General features: G+C 39.6%; 1 protein-coding gene across 2 annotated transcripts in view; it reads left to right on the top strand.

Moving 5' to 3' along the window:
- mctp2a (multiple C2 domains, transmembrane 2a) overlaps positions 1-19,213 on the top strand; it is a 42,025-nt gene extending 22,812 nt beyond the window's left edge. For both annotated transcript variants that reach the window (XM_032587819.1, XM_032587812.1), the window contains exons 18-23: positions 6,394-6,513; positions 8,284-8,325; positions 13,774-13,883; positions 14,116-14,225; positions 15,287-15,384; positions 18,385-19,213. In XM_032587819.1, the coding sequence (XP_032443710.1) occupies positions 6,394-6,513; positions 8,284-8,325; positions 13,774-13,883; positions 14,116-14,225; positions 15,287-15,384; positions 18,385-18,444 (540 nt within the window). In that variant the 3' untranslated portion in view covers positions 18,445-19,213. The remainder of the gene's footprint in view (positions 1-6,393; positions 6,514-8,283; positions 8,326-13,773; positions 13,884-14,115; positions 14,226-15,286; positions 15,385-18,384) is intronic.
- The last annotated feature ends 6,107 nt before the right edge of the window (positions 19,214-25,320 follow it).

Below are 25,320 nucleotides of genomic sequence, written 5' to 3'. Positions count from 1 at the left end.
TTATGGCATGAAAATTAAAAAGGTGCTTCTGATCCCCCTCAAAGAGGCAATAGTCTTCGAAAAAGGCATCGGAAAAGCCACAGTTAAGCCCAAATTGTTGTTTTTGTGTTTTGAATATCCATTTTTGGAATTTAATTTTGTGCTAACCTTTACTAGTCAAATTATAACTCCTACTACTAAGCAAATTATAATTTGTTGAATGTTCAAAATGTTCATTGTAAAAGGTCCTATATTGCATTAATGAAGTACTTATTTATATATGTGCACTATATATGTTTTTATTTTTTCTGTCTCTCTTCCTCACACACTCACAAAAACAACCACACACATTGAGACACAAACCCTGCAGCCTTTAGTCAGTCTTAAACTCTTTCAGTTCGCGTTCACGTAATCTGGCAACCGTCCACAGCCCCCATGACTGACCCTCATAATGCTGGCTGGCACTCTTCTCGCTTTGTTTAGCTTTCCAAGTCGAGTGCAACTGAAGAGAAACAGTGAGGACAGAGAGCCAAGATTAAATCTTTTGTTTTTGGTTGGTACATGGTTAAAAAATAAGGGTATTTTTTTTATTTCACCACACAAAAACAAAGTGGAATTTTCTTCTAACACTGTAATGAATGTAGACCTCTGTGCCATGGCATTAGACTTCTTCGGCTCATCAACAGCCTTATTTGTGTTGTGCTGATGTGATGCATGTTTTTATAGCTTGTCGACTATAGTGTAAAATGAGAATGCTTGGCATCTCTGTAGTCTGGCAGTCGGTGCTTTCAGTTCGTAGATCAGGGCCACCCCTTGTTAATCAATTTACAGAATAGTGGAAACTTTTATGGAAGGTGTCTCTGTCCCTTTGTTACTGCTACGATCCCTTTTCCCCTCTCCTGGGAGCGTGTGGGTGGTGGGAGCTGCCATGCTTGCTCAGCTTTAAGTTATTTTATTCACACTTTTAATCGCTGAGTGCTTTATTATTAGGTGCTGGATTCTGCTGGCCAGGGGATCTGCATGAGAAGGCGCAGGACGCATTTAGTGGAATCATATTAATGGCACCATAAAACAAACCTGTCAGGCCGTTCTTAACCCCTCCTGGCAGAGACGCTCTGCCCGAGGTCGGCCCCTTCTCTGAGCGCTTACAGGTGGCTAAGGAGAGTGCATCTCCATCATCTCCTCCACCGTGTGTTAATAGTTTTATTAATTCATTCTCCTTTTTTTTCTTACCCCCTAGGCACCCTTTGCATAATCATACAGACATTTTTCAGCTAAATGGTGTTTGCCAAGGGAAGGTTTCCTACATTAGAAACGCTCCTCCCAGACACACATACCAACACTTCAATTATAAGTGCTTGTTAGCTAATGCTCACTGTAAACTAAAATACTTGGATGCATCATTAGTTTTACCTGTTTTACTTTCTTTTGTTGCTTATCTTACATAGTAATTCAGTACAAGAAGTGAAACTACTATTACAGATAATGTCATATTTTAGATGTTTATTTCTGATCAAATTTATGGAACACACACAATTATGATTTTTAGAAAAATAAAATATTACTGAAGACTGATTTCACAAACACATGTTCATGCACTGTAAAATGTGTACCTAATGCTGGCATGAGTTAGTGCATCAGTGCATCGTGGTATGGAAGTGGTCAGATTATGACTCTGTTGAGATGTTAGGGAAGCCCAGTTTGCTCTAATATCAGCCTTCAGGAGTTGTCATACATCATTGTTGACTCTGGTGTCTCTCGTGACATACTCCAGAGATTTTCATGAGATTTAGATCAAGGCAGTTTGCTGGGCAATTAGAAACAGAGATATCTTAGTCACCTCAGCAGTATTGGTACTTTAGGCAGTGTAAGCAGGTGCCAAATCCTGCTCAAAATGTTGAAATTGTAAAAACACATTGGACCCAAACCAGCAGATGAGATGACTCCTCAAGTCTTTGGAAACTTCACACAGGGCTTCAAACAATTTACATTCTGCTCCTATGCATTCTTCCTCTACAAGTAGAATTTCAAAATAAAATGCAAAATATACTTTTCCTGACATGAAGAATAACCAAATGTCCAATATTTTTTTTCCCAGAGCACAAAAGCTTTTTGACATTGTTCTGCACAAGTAATATTCCTCGTGTCCCTTCAAACTTTTGAATGATCATTGCGCCTTCTTCTGCCACACATTATCCTCCATCTCAATTTCCCATTAACATGGTTTAGGATTGTATTTGAAACGTAATCAATTACAAATTTATTGATGGAATCTGACTTAATGTCGTGTTTTGATTGTTGATTCTATGTTGCATTGTGTTTCTGTGTTTGATATGATGTAAAGCATTTTGAAATGCCTTGCTGCTGAAATGTGCTATACAAATAAAATTTGATTTGATTGCTGGTTGGATTCACCACTTTAAACAGGTAGATTTTTTTAGCATTGGCCTTTGTGGCTTACCCTCTGTCCTAAGAGTCTCATTGACAGCCTGATGGATAACTGTGAAATTAGAAGACTTTCATGTGCCCATTAAATAATATTTCAGTACTTTTTAAAATTGTTCTCATTTAATTGTGTAATTATTTTAAAAAATTATTTTCCTTTTTGTGAGTTGTTAGTCATTATCATTAAAATTAACACAAAAAATTGTTGCATGTGATAAATTTGAATTAAAAATTTATCTATATCTCTCTTTTGATTAAATTATGAAAATAAATTTGGACTTTTTTTGTATTATGATTAAATGAGATGCACCTTATTGCATTCTTGCATGATCAGACAGCAGTTTACACTTAAAGAACTCAGGGTTTTACCTGATGTGTTCAATTTGTTGACAAATAAAGATACATCGTTTCTAACATGGAAATGATAGAAAGGAATATTATACTTGTGTTGCCCTGCGACAGACTGGCGCCCGGTCCAGGGTGTACCCCGCCTCTCGCCCGAAATGTCTCCCTCAATATAGGAACCAGCACCCCTCCCAAACCCACTAGGACAAGAGTGTAAGAAAATGGATGTATGTATAAAATAAAGCATGTAAATACTGACTACGCTGGTTCAACATACCATGAGGGAGGGATTGAGAAGATATTTCTGACATTTTTGGTCTATTCCCTTCATTTGGGCTCTCAGTTTAGACATAAAGCATTGTATTTCTGCGGGCTTTCATCTTCTCCACTGAGCCAGAACGCGGCGAGTAGAAATTTGCATTAGTGGGCGATTATGAATACCTGTGACAGATTCTCTCTGCTGGCTCCCTGGGCAGAAATGAATTGGCTCCCTCTGTTGACTTGCACAGGAAGACAGAGACCAAGCAATTAGACTTTAGTGGTTAATGTAGCAGCTTTTGCGGGAAGGGCAAGGAGGTTCAGCGTTCCTGCTGGGCTCATGTCAGTTTCCAGGCACACTTCCCCCCTTTTTCTTTTTGCTTTTTTATATAAGAATGCTGGGAATATGACAAGCTACCTGTCCACGAGCCAGCAGAATTCCTCTGGGGTGAGGATAGCATCAGTTTTAGAATGCCTCATGGGAACTGAGGTGACAACACATGACGTAAGTTATTCATAACACAGAGGAGACGTAGTGCAGTTATCTCTGCACATCATGCATATTCATTGTTTACCTTCTTCGTCCCTCACCAGCTCTAGTTATTTGCTGTATGCGTAATTCAAATGAGCTCCTATTAGCTAAACATATTGTTCATATTGTCCACTTTCTTGCATAGTGGTAATCCCGGGGTGTTCCTGCCTGATGTTGGGTTCACCAAACATTTCCCAGGTTGCACTCTGGGATAATAAGCAGTACAGTGGTAAAGCCTAGGGCAGTGGGCCACGGTGTTGTCTGTATTACTCATAATGCACATTTCCCTGGTGGCTGCTTGAACCTAGGCCTGGTCTGGCAGTAGGTAGAGTGGCCCCCAGAGCAAAATACACGAACTCTACGTTGTTGCTATGACAGGAGCCGTCTGCCGTTTACAGGCCTGCTGCTGAAAGCCCAAAGGCCTCAGAGCTTCTCGTCCCGTCTCAAGCTTAACTCAGACATATTGTTTCGACTCTCAACCCTCAAGCTCTTTCAGCCGGGACTACCCACTATCAGCTCAGTGTAGCAGTACAGTCCATGTTTTAAATGAAATCATTGCAGTGATGCACCTGGTATAGTCTTTTTTTTTTTTTAAACAACTGATCAGATAATTTTAATTGACTCTAATGTCTCCCTAAAATCTGTAATTGATGGCCAATCAATAACTTTTTGCTCAAATTAAGGGTTTGATGAAACTCTGTGTTCATAATTAAACTTTAACAGTATATTCACTGGGCATATCAACAATGGACAAAGGGATATATAAATTAAATCTAACAAGAGAAAAAGATTAAATTAAATTACAGTTCACCTTAATCATAAGTTTCATACAGGATTTAATTTAAAAATAAATTACACACATCCAAAATTTTAAAAGTAAGAAAAGTAAATCTGATACATAATTAACAAGTGTTAAGTTGTTCATTTTATTGTTATGAGGCAAAGCAAAATTACGCCTAAATATCAGAACTGTTAAAACTTTAATATTAAATGATGCTATTAGCTATACTTCAAATTGGTACTTTGATGGAAAACCTTAGTATGTTTGTTACTGAGCTGCAAAGTGAACAACAATTAAACCTCTTTTACTTTTAATTAATGCCTCATGTTCTTCATTAGACTCCAGCTGGTATGACTTACTTAGGCTAAATGGCATTAAAAGAAGCCTCACCACTTTTCAGTTGTTTGCGTGACAACATAACATGAGCCATGGCTAAGTGACCTAAATCACTTGCAAGTGCTTTAAGGAAATATGGTCGCACTCTGCGGCTGGCTAATGATGCTGAAGTTGACTATAATTTTGCTGCCTCCTCTTTCTAGTTCACAATCAAAACTCAACTATGAAACACTACTTCACATCATTTTATGTGTTGAATTGTCCTTCTAGAAGTAGAAATGCAAAAAATGGCAATTACTGAATGTAACCGTATCAGGTTTTTTTTTTTTTTAAGAAAAAAAACTCACTTGATGATCTATGAAATTATTAGCTTGGCTTTCCATTGTCTTGAGAAGCGGGTTAGAATACATCTTCCTTTAAAAATGTAGAACTTGGAGAAATCAAATCTGGACTAAATGGCAAGAGAGCGGGTCCTTGGAAATACAATTTTTGTTTTGTGAACTCAAAAAAATGGAAATAACTTTTTATTTTATCTTATTGTCACAATCTCTTAACTTGTCTTATTTTTTGAGCTGAATTATCTTCACTCTTCAATTACTAATTGCTACAATCATGTACTAACCTTCTCACCAAAGACACACCATCGGTAGATCAAATTAGCTTTAGCTAATAGATTGGAAAAAATTTGATTTCTTTGTTTTTTTTGTTTTGTTTTATTTTTTCTATGCTGATTACCTATGCTGCAATTATTGTTTGGAAAATATAATTGGACTTTTAAGTGGCACCCACAGGTTTAGTTAGTTGTGAAGTTGAATATCTAATGATTCTGGGCATCTTCAATAAACTCATAACTTGTCTAATTCAGGGAAGTTTAGTAGCCAATTCTTGCAAAAGATGTGATGATTATATTAAATGTATGAGAAACTGAGAAGGAAAATGCCTGGTAAATAAAGTTGACCATATGTTGGAGGTGTTGGCACTTCTTCACACTATAATAGCTTTTAAGATTTGCCTTGCTGTGGGGGACTTTTTTAGTTCATCCCCATCAACCTGCTAGTGTGATGCCCCCCTCACACATTCCTGATCGTTTCAGTTAGAGACAGACTCATTAGGCTGTCAGTAAATGGGTTTAAATGCAGCCGTCCAATTAGCGCTCTGCTGTGAAATGCAGTGGGTGTTGTGCAATGTGCTTAGCACCACTCCTTTTACAGAATTATAAAGGATTACTCATTCAGCGTGAGCCATCTTATTTCTACCAGGGGTCTTGACTTTTCTCAGTATCATTGCCACGGAGGGGGTAATGGTTGCACATGCTTCCCCAGTTGCCATATGCGCTTTGTCAGAGAGTATCACTGCCTCTGAATCTAAGAGGATTTGATGTTCAAGTTAAAATGACAGCATCTTGCCTATCCATGTCGTACTTTCTTTCCAGCAGTAGGGCACGCTGCCAGCTCCGTGCTAAAGCAAATAGGATTTCAAGATATTAAAAAGTTGAATGCTTCTTACTTTCAGACAACCAAGAGTAAAATCTGTTGCCACTGGCGATAAATCTCAGAGGATTTAGAGCCCTGTAATGCTCTTCATGAGATTTAGAACGTGGTTATATCAGTTGCATATTATTATGTATTTTTGGGGGAAACAGGTTTTGTTGAAAGCTTGGTGAGTGTTGTGCAGCACGATGTGCTTTGCTTTAAACTGTCATCTCCTTTCTCCTTAGATCTTCCTGGTGACTGTGTGGTTTTGGGAGCTCTTCATGCTTCCCCTCTTCCTGCTGCTGCTCATTGGCTGGAACTACATCCAGCTCTCCAGGGAAAAGGCCAGCTCCAACCAAGACCTGGTGAGTGATGATGAATCTTCAGTATGTAGCCATATAGAAGCTTGTTTTTCCAGTGCATAACAACTCCATACATTATTCAGACTGCATCCAGCATATACAGTATATTATGTGGATCTTCTTGCTAAATCTGGAGTGACATTTGTGCCATTAAGACAAATGAATGGTCATCAACAAATAATAGTCTAAATTTTAGAGTGAAGCAAACTTTAATTACATTTCAGTTTTAGTTCCTTCATCTTTAGGAACTATGAGCGAATAAACTGGAATAGTGAACTTTTTAGAAGAAGATTTTAGTTTATGACAGATTTATTGACATGTCTGAAGTAAATATCTGTTAGGAACTAAATAAAAACAGTGCTAAAGAAAAAAAGTGAGCTCGAGACAGTTATAATGGACTGAATAGTGACCCTACTGCACTTAGGCAGCAATAGGTAACATAGTGACTGTGCCAGACATAATTGTAGTGGCAAAGTCTGCAATTCCAATCTTACTAAGATTTATATAGCAATTTATCTAGTAAAAAGGGGGAAGCCATCAGATTTTTGGGGGGCAGCAGTAGCTTGAAGAACTTAAAAAAACCAATACACTAGCTTGCTTCAGGCTTCAGTACAGTATTTACTCAAAAACAAAAAGTACCACTGCGATGTTTTTTATTTCATGTAATTTTGGGTATAAATAATGAACCCCCTCCATCCCAATGTCAAAGGACAGTAGCAACAGCACACTTTGGCTAATTATCATTTGCCTCAACACTAAAGCTAACGAAAGGTTGATCATGTTGTCATATTGGAGAACATTTTAAATTTGAATACTGTCATAAACTCAGTCATCAGTGAATTTAACAGTTTTGCACTATTGTATGAAAAAGCTGAATGACCAAGCCATGAGTTTACCAGTCCTGATCCTGACTCTGTCCTGATCCCGACAGATATGTCGGGATCAGGCCGCTCTGCAGGTTACCAGGACGCTTGAATCCATCTATAGGTGTTCTTTTTTATAGTGTACAAAAAAGGAGCAATAAGTCACTTTGACGTTACTGTATGAGTCTTTGTTAATCTTGACATCTACTAATGTAAAGATTAACTCTTCTCTTTTTATCAGCATAGCACTTTCACCCCCGTACCATTTTGGGAATGATACTTTCTCTACACATGCCTATTGAGTTTAATGCTGTTCACACTACTGACTGGCCTCAATTTCACCATCTTGTAGGCCTTCTTCACTGACCAGACATAGGCCAACCCCACTCCCACACCCTCCCCAAAGTCAAATCCATGGCCCACTCACTGTGACTGCTGGATGAGATGCCGTCTCTGGGAAATGTCCAGACTCACCCTCATATCCAGCTCTGAGACTCTGTCACCCCACTTAGACCCTACGGCCAGCAATGTCACCGCTCTGCACCGGGGCAATGTCACAGTGTGCAGCACAGCAGGGTTGGGGATGACTTGATATAAAGTGATCTAGGCAACAACATCTAAATTAAATGTTTTTTTCTTACTCTCTTTCGTCTTTCTGTTTTTCTGTGTGCCTATGTTGTGGAGAAAAGAGATTGCTTTTGGTGTGACATTGCTCTTGCGAGGAAGGCCCTTCTTCACCTTTCCTTTTGTGTGAGGTCACCCCTGTGATGCAGTCTCTATGGAAACAAGCCTCTCCCAATAGGGGTGAATGTGCTCAAAGAAAATTTCATTACTAGGTGTTTGTTAAAAATGCTCCAGTGCCCACGTCTCATTCGTTGGAAATCACCTCATACCCTTTATTTTCTCGTAGGTGAACATGGCCATGGGTGACGACGAAGAGGAAGACGAAAAGGTAACGCATTTTATCTAACTCCAAAATTTTAAACCAAAATATATTTGGTTGAATTTTCTCACATTGGTATCTCCACTATGAATACAATTTTTAAAATCCCTTAACTTATTACCACAAGATTTTGAAAGAAAATGTACATAATAGTTCTTTATGAACATCAATGACAAACGCAAACACATGATAACGAGAGCATGATGACCCTTAAGTTAGTCCGAATTTTACATGATGAACTGACACAAAGTTGCTCAAAATTGTGAAATGGAAGGAAGAGGTGCATGGTTTTACAAATAGACCTTAAGTGTATTGCAGCATTTTCACACAACATTTGTATTCTGATACCCCCAAATAAAATCCAGTTGCTCTGAGGTAGATGTAATCCAGATGGCCAAACGGATCCACTTGTGTGTTATTTATACTCTATGTAAATCCAACCATTCTGTGGAGTCCTCAGAAGTTTATTGGAAAGGATTAGGGAACCAACAGGATCACATCAAGGAACCCAGTCGGCGGGTTAAGGGTACCCGCCGGTTGTGGTGAAGTTAGGTTGTAAAACAATGTTTCTAGTTTTGTCCAATTTAACATCTGACAAAGGGAAAGGATTACACAAGAAGGAAGCATTCCAAGGTGGGCATTATTTAGGGAAGCAGCCAAGAGGTCCTTGGAACTTTGGAGGAGTTGCAGAGATCCACACCTTAAGTTGGAGAATCAGTTAACAGAAAAATTATTAATTGCACACTTGAAAACTCTGACCTTTACAGAACGGAGGCAAAAAGAAAGCTACTGTCGAAATAAAAGCTGCAGGCCTGTTTGCAGTTTGCAGCACGTTTTGTAGGAGGTACAGCAAACCTGCACAAGTAAGCAGGTGCTCTGGTGCAGAGGTTCTCCTCATAGCAGGGAATCAACCCTAGAGATGCAGCCATACATACAATGACATGGTTTAGATCAAAGCATATTCATGTGACCCAGTCAAAGTAAATTCAATTCAGTTTATTTATATAGAGCCAGTTCACAACAAATGTCATCTCAAGGCACTTTACAAGAAAAAATCATTTCAATTCAATCACACATACATTGCAATTGATCCTAGTTATCAAACAGTGTGCTCAATTAATTATTCAAAGTAAATTAAAAAGTCCAAACATAATACAATTAAGAGTCACTTGTAAGACTTATAATGGTTTCAGACTATGAAAAGGGTAGACATAACTTAAAAGTCTTAGACTCAGTAGTTTCAGCAAAGGTTGGCTCTGTATACAAGTAAGTTATTCTAGCAAGTTTTTACAGGACATATTAACAAAAATGGCGATCCAACAGTGACGAATACTTTGCCCCTCTTGATTTTGACTCCAACTCTCTAGTGTCTCTTGAAAAACAAAACAGGAAATCTTTAAGTAGCCTGAAAATTATACTTCCCACAGCACACAACATTCAATTATACTCATCCCGCTGTTTTTGCTAAAGAATGGGGAGGGGGAATTAACAAGAATTCGCATTATTGTTTTATGGCAATGAAGTGTGGAACTAACACTGAGCCTCCAAGCGTTGACCCCTTGTTCTGCGTGTCTAGGCCCAGGATTCATATCCATAATGCGCTCAATATATTCTACTGCAGATGACCAGAGGCTACAGAAGAGCCAGATTCCTTTAAAAAGGCAAAAAAAAAAACACAGGCATATCCACCAAATCCTGTCTGAAAGGAATGAGCTAATTTGTAGATGAAACTTGTGTGATATGTCTGTGCGGTGTAAAGCCACACTTTCTATCTGCAAAAGGAAAACTGGTGCTTAAGCAAACAGCAGGGACAAGGAAATGCAGGGTTTTATGAATACTAAATAGGCAAGGATTACCTTGATTCACAGAATTTAATATCGTGCTTCCACATACCTTGAAACTTCAGTACATAATAGAGGATTTGTTTTTTTCACATGTAAGAAATGGCAGTGTGTTTGCTTCCTGGGTCTCCTTGTGCCACATGTTTGCAAACTCAACCCTTGCCTCTTAAAGCTTTTTGAAAGCTTTTCCATGAGCCTCCTAAGCCCTTTCACACTTCCTGGAAATGAAATATCTTCTTTCATTTACTAATTAAGCACTCACCCGTGTTTGTTTTAAGCTGTCAGCTTTAATTTAAAGTGGCTTATTTGAAATTCTTGTTATGGTCTTGCTGTCACTTGAACGTGATATCATTCAGAGTGATCAAACAGTGTAGCTTTACACGGCCTATCAAAGTCTTCTTAAAAAATATTTGGGGTTAAAGAGTGATCAGCGTTAAATTTGATGACTTCAAAGTCTTGTGTTCCTTTCCTAGTTTCTCCTCCAGCATATGAATAAAGGTTTTTCCCTCTGAAAAGGTTATGATTACCACTCAAATATGTTTCTACCCCCCCTTGAGGAAGGAAATATGTAAACCTCTGCTGGAGCAGTAAGCTTGTGAAGGCATGACGTTAAAGAAAGACGAAAGCCACGGCGGTGTTACAGCAGAATAATGCAGAGCAGATTTTCTGCCTGTGAACAAATCTGTCCTCAGGGAAGGAGACAGCTTACAGATTATGTGTGGGCAAAGTGACTTCCCTTTGGCCTCGGGTATAAATTGAGCAGATAGACGATATTTAATCATAACATAAAGAAACAGAGAACCAAACAAGTCCATAGATCTCCAGCTGAAATTAACAGAGGAGATGAAATGACCCCTTTTTGTTGCCCTCCGGCTGCTGGTGCTGGTCTGAGTTTGAGTCCTTCTCAGAGCTTTGCCTGTGGGAGTTAAGGGGTTGGACGAGGGCTGGGATTGTGGCCATGGGGGGTGCCAGTCTGGTCTTTGGGGTTACGTCTCTCAACGAACACCCTACTGACACCGCTCTGTCTCCTTGAACGTAGTAGTGAGACATGCTGCCCATATTCTGCGGCGTGCATCATAGGAGCGGCAACACGCTAAAGCCTTACTGCAGCATAAATGCTTTGGTTTATTTTAGCTCCATGAGATAAATCACTCTGAACACAGGTGTTTTTCATTTACACAAACTCGTATTTTCATCTGAAAGAGTCACAAGATAAATATTCAGCCTGAGAATTCAAATTTGGCATAGTTCATTCTAATTAAAATTATGCTAAATGAGCTTTTATTTCCTGCCTTTGATAACGGCACACATGTCTGCAGGACCATGTTTACCTTTCTGCAGGAGATCAAATTGGTTCTCCATTACTGCACCTTAAAAGGAAGCTTTTACAATTTATCTGAAATGAGAATGTGATTTCGCTCAGGTTTTTTAATCAGGGGAAATTTCGAGCTTATTTAGTCCAGTCCCCGGTTTACTTATCCTTTTCTATTTAAGCGGGAGATCTCTTATGTATTTTTTGTTTGGTTCTGAACTCAGTAACATGCCTTAAAGAAAAGAAGGAACAAAGAATACCATTTAACGATCAATGTAGGAACAACTTAAATTTTTGGTTGCTAAAGCAGTACTTGATTTGGGGAATCTTAACACAGGTGCTGCTGGATGCATGTTTCAAAGTAGATCTACTTGCGTGTTGTTGTTTTTTTTTCTTTTATAATTAGAGAATAATTTGCTTTTATTTGGCCAAAGTTGTATTTCAAGCTGGATTTAAAAATGCCTAGAAAAGATGCTTTTATACCTCGAACCTTTCCATATTTTGTCATACTACCACCACAAACTTGAACACTTTGAACTGAGGGTAGCTCAATACTAAGTGGAGTTTAATTGTGATGTGGGAGGAGAAGGTTAAAAAGTTTATTTTCCCTTTATTTTAGGGTTTGTCTTTAGCAAGTTTGTAAATCTAGAAACATTTTTGTGGCTTTTGTGACAATGACTTTCACTCTTTAGCAAAGGCCACTTTTTGCCACTCTTTAGCAAAGGCCAGATATGTAGACTGTAAAGATTAATAGCTGTCAAGTCAACAGCTTCTCCTGGCTTAGTCATGGATCTTTGCAGTTCCTCAAGAGTTATCATGAGCATCTTGGCTGCTCTGTTGATTAATACTCTCCTTTCCTGGCCTGCAAGTTTAAGTAGACAACCAAGTTTTGGTAGCTTTGCAGCTGTGCCATAGTGATTTCATTTTTATGTGATGTCAGTTAAATTGCCTTTAATTAAAGTATTGTATTTGTAATTCACACAAGATTCACACATATTTTTTGGGTGACATCAGGCACATCAGACTAACATCAGCCTTGCAGAAGAGCTCAGATAATAACTTTACCTCTTGATACAGAGCAGAGAGCAGAGCAAGATGATGCAGAAACACAGTCTGTATTTCAACATGATGAGACCAGTAGATGTTAATCTGGAAGAAAACATATTTGTGATGTTTATTCCTTTTTTGGACAGCACTGAGGCTTTAGTGTGTCCAGATCAGAGCCCAGCGGGGGAGGTTCCGCTAGTGTGGGAATTGCTCTCTTCCTGCACCGTTCGTGGAGTAGAGTGGGCCCAGCAGTGGGGAATCTCTCAGTGCTGGCAGACAGTGTGTTCCCAGGGGCTGCCTCGTGAAGCTCTGATAAAGGCATTCTGTCTGGGCCCTGTCAGTGCACACAGGCTGCGGCTTCAGCTGACTTGTAACACAAACATAGACATCCTCAAGCCTCCTGTTAGGGTCCATTAGAGCGCCCTCCCCAGCACTCTCATCCCTCCTCTCTTACTCTTCCTCTCCCACTCTTCTCCCTGTCATCATTCTTGTCATTATTTCCTCCTTTTGATGTGAGGTTTCTCAGCTCTCTTTAGCTTGTGTTCCTCGTGTTATCTCACACTCCTCTGCCCTGGAAAGCTTCATAGTTGTCGTTATTTCCCAACTTGATGTGACTGTGTTTATTACATTTGGACAAAGACCCTAAAAAAAATACTGATTCACAATACTTGTTTTATCAGTGCTTTTAAAGAAAAAAATGCTCATGTGCATACAACATTCTTAAAGGAGAATAAGTGTATTTCTAACTGCACAAAGCAGGCTGGAGTGTTTTTCTCACGCTGAGGGAATGTTGGCTTAGGTTAGATAGGCAGACCTGACATATTTGTTAAAACATGTTCAATCTTGCCCCTGTGCAGGCTGCTGGAATGAAAACGCTCCGAAGTTGTGAGGCCCCTGCTCTCCTTGCCTTGGTCATCTAGTCTGCCTGATTGCAGATGGCCATTTTGTGTACTTTTCATCTTACCCTGGAGTCTTGATTGTGCTGCACTTGTGCAACAGCTCCATTGTGCACAGCTAACAAAAGCTGAAATCTTTCATCCCATCCAGGATAACAGCTCCTGAGCGCCTAGTCTGTCTCATCTTCAAAAACATAGTCTAAAGATGTACAGTGTTTGCTCATTATGCACCATTCAATAGATAAATTACACATGATAGCAAGGGCAGGGCTAAGCTGGTCTTTGTCTACTCTGCCCAACATTTGACATGCAATGCATCTCATCAGGGTCTGTACATTTTTTTTTGTCTGTTATTTTTTAGGAACCTGGAAAAAAGGGTTTGATGGATAAAATACATATGGTGCAGGAAGTGGTGCTGGTGGTCCAGAATGTTTTGGAGGAAATCGCCAATATCGGGGAGCGAGTCAAGAAGTAATGACCACATACTGTATATGCAAGCAATTTCTTTGATGATTCATGTTCACCTGAATAAATTAGAACATTATAGAAGAAACATTAATTTATTTCAGTAATTAAAATCATATATGTAAAGCTCCAACTCATGTATTCATTATGCACAAAGTGGTAGATTTCAAATGTTTAGTTTTATTCATCTTGATGATTACGGCTTACGATTAATGAAAACGGAAAATTTCTTTTACAGCATCTTCAATTGGTCTGTGCCGTTCATGTCATTCTTGGCTTGCCTGGTGCTGTTTGTGACTGCATCACTGTTGTATTTAATCCCACTACGGTATATTGTTCTGGTATGGGGTAAGTTGTTTTTTTGTCTTTTGTTTTGTTTTGTTTTTGCTTTTATTTATTTATTTATTTTTTTTTAATCACACATTTTAATAAAAAATATATATATATACAGGAAGAGTGGACCAATTCAATATTGTAATCATTGTATTCTAAGAAGATTTTAAATTTACCCAGATTAACTTTTTCTGTTTGTTTCCAACTGGAAATCTGAATTACGCAGTGCCGTAATTTAGGAACTCTGCCATGTCTACACCTCTGCAGATGCACAGAGATCAGACAGTTACAGAGGTTCACTCTTCTCAGTGTGGGCTGATGCAGCAAAGCCCAGCAGAGGCATGACCAAGGGTTTGTGTGAAAACAAAGCCAAGGCAGAGAAGAGCAAGCTGTATATAATACATGATGTCCTTGGGCAGTCTGTAAGCTCCTAGTCTAGCCTCTCATTATCTGCTGTAGCCATACAGCAACACACTGTTGTCTCAGTGGTCAGGCAGTAACACTGCCCTCACCAGGCTCTCCTCCTCCAGCTGTATAAGCCCACAACTACAGTACTTCCACATTGCCTTCAACACAATCAATACCAAAAAAAAAAAAAATACAACATATCAAACACAAAAACTCACAATCTGAGACTCTCCTCTGCCTCTCCAGTTAACCCCCATCTCTGTGGTTGCAAGGCAAGTCTTTCAAGTTACTTGCACATATTTAAGTCCTTAGGTTCTTTGTCTGCATGCTAAGGTGCTCACAGAACTGAACTGTGAATATAATGGTCCCATTACAAGGCCCTGGAGATATTCTCCTCTCTGCAGGCCATCTGTAAAGTAAATATAGATACACAAGAAGTTAGGAGATTGTAGCAAAAACGCAAGACAAGTTGCTAAGTTTTTGCAAGTCAAACTTTTATTGATGACCTATTTTGTTGTTCTCATCTGCATTTAATTTCATTGATTTGAAACAGATCAGCATCTTAGAATATAATTATTAAAACCCTAGTGGGTATAACTATGTAAAACAACACTGCTTGTTATGACACCTTTATTTATTAATGTGTTTATTTGTGCTTACTTTCACAGGCATTAACAAATTTACCAAGAAACTGCGCAACCCATATTGTATTGACAGTAATGAAATACTGGATTTCCTCCAGAGGGTGCCTTCTGATATTCAGAAGGTAAGGGTCCAATTTTACATACAGATAGGGATGGAATTCCCTGAAGATGTCTGCATTATTTGCTGTACCGCAATTCCCAAGTGTTGCAGAAATATATCCTCTGGCTTTGTTTGATTATTAATGGACTCTCGCCTTTAAAGCAGCTCTGGCCCAATTATTCCTCAGTGTGCAACTCCCCATCCTCAGTCACCGCCGTGCCTGAACGAGGAGGCGCTCAGATCTCTCCTCGGCTATCTGGCTGCAGCCTCGTCCGTTATTAGCAATTTTGTGTGTTTGATTGAAGCGACGTAAAACCCTGCGATTGGCCGAGTGCAGGCAGGCAGAGGCAGTTCCTGACAACTCCGACTGTTGTGTCAGCCCAGAAACTCTGACGTGGCCTCAGTCACTTCAGGGTGGTGGAGTCAATTAATATATTCTTGAGCCCCGGTCGTCTTCCTGGGTGCCATATGTGATTACATATTAGCCACGGCTGATATGTCATTTGCATTTACATCTCAGATCCGAGAAGAGCTGTCAGGTTTGTTATAAGTGTCGCCGAGGCTGCTTGCCGTCCACTGACTGAGGATTTTCCGCAGGCAGGAAATGAAGTGCCAACACAATGCCTTCATCTCACAGGTAGCTCACCAGAGCAAGAAATCCTGACAGTCTGAATCTGGCAAGGCACTCTCACCTTGCTCTGTTTCTCAGCTGCACCCTTGATGTCCTCCTGCAGCAAGCCGGCGCTGACTCCTCTGTGATGTTGGAGGAAGCCTGTGTTGTTTGAGATTTGGCTGACTGAGTTGGCAAAACAAGGTGGCGAATGCATTTTGATTCGGAATCCTTTGTATGTCCTCTTCCCCCGTTGGGATGTGGCGTTTGAGCTTTGAAAATGATTCGCTTTCAAATCCCATGGAAACAATACTTTTTAGCCCGGTTTAAAAGAGAAACTACATCTTGAAAATGGCTCCAATCATAAAAAACAAAGCACCCTTAAGATTCATCATACGTGTGTTTCATTACGTCCTGTGAAAAATAATCTTAACATCATATACACAGGAGATCCAAACAATACACCACATTTTTTTTGTTTTTGTTGACTTAGAACTTCAATCTTCAGATAGGTGTGGACACAAAACGGTAAAAGATGGAAAACTGACTCCTGTCTTTCTTGCAAATGTGACTTGGCAATTAGTGCCTTTGCACATCTACAAAGTGTGCCTCAAACAGGGACTTCTGACAGTGCTGTGTCTGTCTGGAAATAAGAAGCATCTGTCAGTTCTGAGGACAGTTTCATGTGCTGATGCAGGAGGCAGTCACTTTGTTCCCACATTCCATCTCTCGTTCTAATAATGGAGAGCGGCTAATTAGCATAGAGTTCTTACCTTTTTTTATTTAACAGATTCACTGTATTGTTTGAGCTCGGAAAGTGAACTTCAAAAGCTGGTTTTCAAATTCTAACGGCCTCGTTTTCCTGTTAAACAATGTGATTTGTCTTCTTTGGATTGTGGTTGCAATAAGGACAAGAAAAATAATGCTTACCTTTCCTGGTGTCAAAAGTTAAGGGAAAAATAGTATGGTACATACTAAATTAGTTGATCTAATGAGTGAAACTTGATATTAATTCCAATTCTACATATGTCAGTAGCAGGAAGAGAGGAGAAAAAATAATTTGGGGTCAATTCAGTCCTTTACCAATTTGTAAACTTATTTTTTACCCAATCGTTGACTCTTCATCCCAACCTTCTCCTATTTTGAACCTGTAGGCCAAGCATTTCACATAAGCTTTGATTGTTTAGTATTTTTAATTTTGTGAGGAATTAAGGAAATAGTTGTGTACATGCTGAAATCTGAGAAATCTATCAATAAAGTTTTATGCATACTACATTATTGTAGAGTTTGTATCACACCCTGTTTTGATCAATGGCGGCTCTTATGCTACATGGATCATTTGGCTGGCACAGTACTTACTGATGGTACTGTATCATAAAGAAAGAAAACCTGAAAAATGAAAAAAAGGTTGTTGTTTTATGCAGATTTATTTTAACTGGAAAAAGTTAGCCATTTATATTAAACTGGCCACTGATAAATATATAGTTATTTCCTTTTGTAACTGTTAGCTGTGATTTACCACATTTTTGCTTCAATTTCATGGGTCACATAAAGGCCTGATATGTATGGGAGTGTACAAAGGCCAAAGCCACTTCTGAGCAGAAAGAACCCAAAGGCTGCCTCACATTTGTAATAAAGTATCTTGATAATTCAATTACCTTTGAGAAATAAGCAAAAGTGAAGGACTTTGGAAGGCGTACATGTTATGTCATCACATCTGTGTACAACAAGCAGCATTTCAGAAAAAAACAAAAAAACTATCACACCGACTACTAAGCATCATGGTGATGGTGATAGTCTAGAGCTGCTGTGCGTTTTTCAGGCTTGAACTGTTGGAAGAGAAAGTCCTAAGGGAAAATGTCTGACCAATGCATGACAGTGAACTCAGGTTCTTGCAGATTATGCAGTGGGTCCTGTAGAAGGCAACCTGGGAAAAGCAAAACCAGAGACCCCAAATAACCTGCACCCCTGATTTTAGCCCGAGAAAGAAACTGCAGAGACTTACAAAGTCTTGAAGAACGTTGGATGTAGACAGCTGGCAACTTTTCATCAGAATCAACAGCAACCATGAACAAAGTTTTCCTTAGTAGACTTAAGCTACCAAGTGTGATTATGCAGGTTTCCCTTCCCTCACTGGCCTGGCAGGTCATCTCAACAGTTGAAGGCTGTTTCTAATATTGGGATTCTGGTGCAGAGTGAGGAGAGGGGGATACACTGGTATAGAACCCTTGACTTCTCAAATCCTTCCTCCCTGTGATTAATCCCCTCTGCTCCTGTGTTTAAAAAATGATTCATTACAGGCGAGCTTGCCTCGCTTTGCTCTGCACCAGCTCTCCTCAGGGGAGCCATTACCGTGCGCTCCACTGAGCTCGGATTACCTGCCTCTGACCAAACTCCTGTTTGTTTTTACAGGTGCAGTACAGTGTGCTGAGAGCACCCACTGGACAGAACCAGCCGCGCAAGAAGAAGTAAGCTCAACGGACATGCTGGTTGAAAGGCTGGTCTTCTTTTCTCTGTTCCTCTCTTTTTCTTTTTTTCTTTTAAATGCGTTACGTTGCAGTCCACCTGACAACAATGCTCCAGTGCCAGCTGAACCCATGACCCCGCATACCCGGCCACACCACCCCAACGCTGCCCCCTGCTGCTGAGGGGCAGGCAGCCGCTCTCTGCCTTGTGTGTTTGCCACCCCCCTGACAGGGGCTGTGAACTGCAGCAGCTAGGAGGGCAGCACATGGTGCTGTCAATCACAAGCTTGGAGGTAAAGAAAAAGGGAGCTCTGCAAGGCTCAAGCTTCATCTTTGAAAATAATTTAGAACAGGAATGAAAGACATCGGGGTTGGCTTGGTTTTTTTTCTTATTTTGGTGTAACTGAAAAACTGGCCTCAAGTTAAGACAATACAACCTTAACAAGTGACTGCAATGTTTTTATTTAGTTTTTTTTATTCTTCACCAGTTAATGTAATGAAATGCTATATTTTATGATCACAGAAAATCAGTTATAGTTCAGGAAAGAATAAAGAGTTTTAGAGTGCAATCTGTGGTATGGTTTCTCAATATATAATTTAATGATGCCACTTTTCCTCATTCTGTTAGAAACAAACATGTATTTATGTTCTGAATGTATGTTAATTCTAGTTACCTGCACTTGAGTTTCTCTGATGATTTATGTTAACTTTATATGAAAGTATCATGTTTACACGATCAAATTGAGAGTTTGAATAAAGAATCTTGATCAAATTGAGCTTTTGGTTTTCTTGTGTTTTTTTTCCTCCAATAACTCCATCCCAACGAGGATGGATTACACCACTTCTTTACGTGAATACACGGTAAACACATCTGATTACACAACACAGCCATTGAAACTGAGCTCACACGCCGACCACCGCTGTGCCTTGGTTACCGAGCTCACATCAAAGCTGTGTGGCTCCAGTGTGGTTCCTAATGCATCGCTTTGTTGCCTTCTCACAATAACAGGGTCCAGATGAGAGAGAAAGAGCTCATCTCACAGAGAGTACTCTCTCTCTCTCTCTCCATCCTCAGCACTTAGTGCTTTATATTTCCACTAAAATCACCTGGCCTGGTCTAATGGTTACACGTAGACACAGATGTGTTCGGTTTTTCCATCAGTCTTCTCGCAATGGTTTTCCAGAGTATGACGGATGCAGTCTGTCAGGCTTTTCTTGCATGTATAGCAAATGTTTGAAAATTTTCAGCCACTTCTTGACATTCACATTTTTGGAGAATAGTTGGAACCAAAATTTCATTGTTCTGACATTCAGCAGCCAAAGCCTATTTAACTAGGTAAAGTGCACGCAGCCCAATCTGTAAAAACAAATGCACTTAAAATTTAGTTTGTCATAATTGAAGTTGAGCTAAGGAATGGGCCCCTGCAATGGGAGTTCTGATTGGTTGACTGAGCAGCGTGGCTGGGTGACCCCTCCTCAGGAGCAGCATGCTGGTGAAAGAGCATCCATCTGTGCTTTGTGAGGGGTTTGATTGGCTCAGGGGGACCTGGTGGAGCCCCGGGCTATCTCTTTTGACAGGCTGATAGAGACATCACTGGGATCTCCCAGGAGCTGCCACCAGGGGTCCGTTTCAAAGTGAGAGGGTGTGGAGGTGACCCTGAGCTTCTGAGGAGCTAAATCCCCCCCACCATCTCCCCCCCACACACACAGGCTGAAAACCTCCAACATTCTTGGCTCCTTTGGGTCTTGTGGGGGTGGAGGGTGGTGGTGGTATTGGCTGTTCTGAAAGGAAGGTAGGGGGTGGGTACAACAGTACAAGCACTCACAGGACGCAATGAAGTGTCCCCAAGAGATAAAACCAATTAAGCAAGACTCCCCGGGTACTTTTAATTGACATATCAACAAACAACTATATAATCAAGCTCTCCAGTTCTAACAAGACTCCCGAAATTAAAAACGGTACACTACAACATCTATACCCTAAACTGCGTTGTAAAGTCTGTCCCTCGTTTGGCTTTTAGTTACATTAACTAATAGACAAATTATGTTTTCATTTATTTAAAGTGAAAGTTTTCTGCTTCTAGAGGCTTGAGACTCCAGGAACCACAATGAGATCTATTATCCCCAAATGGAAAAAAAAAAAAAACATGCAACAGTGGCAAACTTTCCCAAGAACCATGAATTATGTTCCCACTGTAATTTAAAAGATTAATTGCCATTATTCCCAAATTTTATCTTTTTTCTCCAAGAGTGGCACAACAAGTTATTCGGTTTAGGGGGCAATAAACTTTTCATAAAGAGCCCTGTTGGTGTTAGCAAGTCTTTTCCACTTAATAAATAAGATTATCAATTAAAAACTATATTTTGTATTTACTTATGTTGTCCTCTTCTGATATATTTTCAATGACTTTTCACAATACACAAATTAAATCACTATTAGTCTTTAAAAATAATGTTCTTTGTTTAATGTATAAAAAGCTGTTGTTTAAAATGCTGTTCCAGCTACTTTACCACTTCATTTAAAATGATTTAGTCACTTCAGTTTTATTTTGAAATGACATTGGTATACATGCATAGATATATTATTGAAGCCAGTTCTGTGAATGACATTACGGGAGTTCCTGTGGGACTACATTTACCTCCCTCCAAGTTGTCACATCTCTCAATCTGTGACACCGAGGTTATGCTCTGGGATGTTCCCTGTATCATTCATATTCAGTGGAATATAGACAAGACTCTGACAGGGTTTCAACAATTGTTGATTTGACTTTTCACGCACGAGTGCACACATATAATACTAACGCACATACATTCCACACACAAACACGTATAAATCCCTCCTCGACATGGCGTAATCATATTTAAGGAATTATTTGTCCGTTTATTTTCTCCTGGGACAGTTACTTAGGAATCTCACTAGAGGAAGTCACTGTTCAATATGGTCCCCAAATGTGGTGGGGGGAAATCCCTGGATGTTTTACAAGCTCGCTAATGAACATTTCAGCCACACAGCAGTTAACATTGTTTGATCGCATTTTTTCTTCCAGTAGTTGTTGTTGTTGTGCATGGTGTGGCAGTGATGTCTTCATCAGGCTGTCAGAAAGGAAGTGCCTGCAGCTGTGGCGGATCCCCCCGGAGCCTGTCACACTCCTTGTTTCCATGGCAGTCCTTCAGGCAGCACCACAGGCAGGCTGTGTGCAAGGACCCATACAACCTGTTTTTTCAGCAGCCGCTCCTCTGATGTTGAGCCCCGGAGCGGGCGTCAAACTACCAAGCGCAGAACAGGAGAGAGAGGGAGAACGCTGTGCTCTTTCTTTGTCGCAGCTCTGCATGGCTTTACAAGGAGATGCATAGCAAAAAGAAGAAGAGAAAAAAAAGTTCCTCATTTAAATAAGCTAGTGTTCTCAACACCTCCTTAGTAATTGTTACATGTGCATTGCTGTTAAGGTTCTCTGACCTCCTCTCTGAGAGGCATAATGCACACACTGGGACAAAGTAACAAAAGCAGCTCTCATAGTTGACTTACAAGTGTTAAAGCTCTTATGCACGTGTTACTGGTCTACTTGTACCACCTGAGAAGCGGGTCAGGAAGATCAGAACTCCCAACTGGCCAAAATGAAAGAAGTATTTGAGGTTCTGTGATGACACGTTATGATCAGAAATAGTTCTCTTGTATGGAGCAAGATAACTCCATACTCTGGCAGAAAGACAGTTTTTAGTGTGTTTATAGGAAAGTGAAGAAATCCAAACAGCTAGTTGTGTTGGTTGTTGACGTTTTAGTTAACTTAAGCTACTAGAAAACAACTCAAGCTGAAACTGTTCACATCCAGGGGATACAACTCTATATTTACACAAGATTGATGTTAACTTTGACACTGCTTCCTCAAGATACGTGTTAATGCGCAAAGTTTCACTGGAGTAAGATCCCAGCTGTCTCATTTCGCCTCATTATCTGATTGTAAGTCTGCGGGATGGCTTCAAAATAACAACAAGATGTGCAGAAGCACAGGAGCCATCCTTGATGAGACCTTGTTGTAAAAACAAAAGTTTACTCCAATCTTTGTGGATTTAAAGCAGACTGACGAGTTGTAGCTGAAGAGAAGTGATACAGCTGGCAGCGATAGTAACTAGTAACACGGATGGTGTTTGGCTGAAAAAACAGTGACACACTTAACAAGACTCTGGCAAAAGTGTAGACTGGTTGTCTGTAGCAGGCAGTTGTGAAGCTCTGTGTGCTTTGCAGATCGTCCACAGTGGCTCTACAAAACTTTAGCCAAAAGTGATGAAGACCTGATCAGAATTTTGAGATATAGAGGGCATATCAAGGTAAAATTTAGCTATTTTTCTGTGTTTTGAACCAATATCTGGATAGAATTTCTAGTTAATGATATCAGTGGAACAATCAATACATAAAAAGTATTTGCCTGCTTATTGACTTGTTTGGGTTTTGGATTTTTGCCACACCTAATTCTTTAAGATCATGAAACACTTTTTTATTGTCAGACAAAAATAAATTAAGAAAATACAAAAAGCAATTTTTATATCATGATTTAATTTATTAGGGGAAAATGTATACAAAGAACCACAGCCTATATAAAAATGAAGATTTTTGCATGGCCTAGTAAAAACCTGGACTTTTTGGTGTGGCAGGACCTTAAACAAGTCATTCTTATTCAAAAACCCTGCAGATTTAAGCAATGCTGCAAAAATGAGTGCGCCAAAATTTCTCTGTTCTTTTTTCCCAAATCAATTTTTTGTAATAAAAATGTAATAATTTTTGCTATTCAACCTATTAACCGAAATTATATTAATTATTTATAATCTAACCAGTAAAGAGACAAATTTGATACATTAGATATTAACCTTGATTTAGAAGACAAGGTTTTATAAATACAGTATAAACAGAAATAAATAAACTACACTAGTGCAGCTAGATATTGTTTTGCCCTACATGAGTACATCTACACAAGGATCGTTTGTCCATCCTCCTAATAGCAGATATAAATCATAATAACCAGGAATGATGGTCTTTGTGAGAGTAGGTGTGGGAATATGACAGAGATAACAACTGAGAGAAAAACAGTCACTAAAAGCAGCTGTTTTCACTGGCTCCCGTTTACTAATAATTCATTCTGCTGCCCACAGTACACAATGGTGTTAAAACATGGCAAAAGCCATAATTCCTCATACTATTAAGACCAGAAGATGGCCTTTAAGAGTTGAAATTAAATCATTGGCCTTTAAAAGCATCTCTCCAAGGAGCAAGCTGCCTTAATAAATTCAACTGATTCTGCTTTAATATTATTCAGAGTGCATTAAAATGAAGACAACAGCTGGGATTGTGTCCAGTCTCCAGAGCATTGCTTGGGCCAGTGAGCGCAGACAAGATGCAAAGCATGTCTACGTGCGGCCGTCCAAAAGGTGACTGCAGGTCTCTGTGTTACAGGTGCAGGCCTGACAGTCACTGTTCCCAGATCAGAGGTTATTTGGTACTGACACTGACTGCAGCAAAGCCACGTGACATTCAAAAGCCAGTCAGTCCGGACTGGTATGCTGCCAAAATCATGACAACAATACTTAAAAGGAACAATAGGAACAGCCAGTCTAATATAAGCTCAGTTTTTATTGTTCCCTCTTGGAATAATATGCTGAAAAATAGAACTGTGAAAGGTAACAAAAAACAAACCCACAGATGCTTTGAAAGAAAAAAAAAATGAGAGGAAGTAAACTCTTAAGCTTTCTAACATTTGGTGTTAAATCAGTGCTCTATAGTTAGCATGAGCACATCCGTCAGGAAACAATACAAAGAATAAGCGACCTGCATATTTCATTCTAATTAACAGAGATATAATGCAATGTGACTCCAAGCCTCCCGAGGAAAGAGCGCCATATTTTGTTTGATGAATCTACTAAAGCCATGGCTAGTCCTGCCACCAGCCCCTGGGGAATCAGCTATCATTAGAGATACGAACAGACCCGCGCTTTTCTTTTCTTTTTTTTCTTTCTTTTTTTTGTCTCTGTAAAAAAAAGAAAACATATTTCCTCTGTGATGGCACACACACGGGAATGTTAAAGTGTTCAGTATTAAGAGGCTTTCATCAAGGACACAATTAGGACACCTCTATTTGACACATCCTATAGGGTCAGGATGAATATGGATATTTGGTCCCTTGGATGGGACCACTGGCTGAATTACAAAGTGAAATCCTGAACAATGTGCAGCATGACATTAAAGCACAAGTGACCGTTACATTAAAGTGGAATTTGAAGGTGTTCGTTTAGTCTTTTTGCAAAAGTATTTACTCCCTTTGAAGCATTTCACAGTTATATTACAATCACAAACTTCATTGAAATAAAATAAAATTGTTCCTAAGAAGTCCATGGGTTTGCCATCTAATCTCAAGATAAATACAACTGTTCCCTAAAGCATCTGATGTTTGTTAGAGAACCTTAGTGAGCAAGCAGAATCAGGAAGACCAAGAAACACAGCGGGCAGGTCTGGGAGGAAGTTGTGAAGAAATTTAAAGAGTTTGGTTAGAACATTTCTCTGAGCTCTTTTCAGTTTGTAATCTGAAAACAGAAAAGAGGATGGCATAACTGTAAACCCAACAAGACATCCCAATCTAATTAAATTGAAAGCTTGGGCAAGGACAGCATTAATTAGGGAAGCAGGTAAGAGCCCTACTGTAACTCTGGGGACATTGCAGAGACTCTTGACATGACACCTTTTAGTTTCGTACTCAACAAATCTGACCTTTACATATGTGGCAACAAGAGAGTAGGTGCTAAAAGTAAAGCCATAAGTCCTGTTTGCATTTCTCACAAGCTGTCTATTGGACACAAGTAGATTACTAATTCTAAATATGCAGCCAGAATCATAGTT

This window comes from Xiphophorus hellerii, chromosome 2 (genome assembly GCF_003331165.1).
Source record: "Xiphophorus hellerii strain 12219 chromosome 2, Xiphophorus_hellerii-4.1, whole genome shotgun sequence".
NCBI lineage: Eukaryota > Metazoa > Chordata > Actinopteri > Cyprinodontiformes > Poeciliidae > Xiphophorus > Xiphophorus hellerii.
The sequence above is the reverse complement of the archived record's forward strand: the minus strand, read 5'-3'. Positions and strand labels throughout refer to the sequence as shown.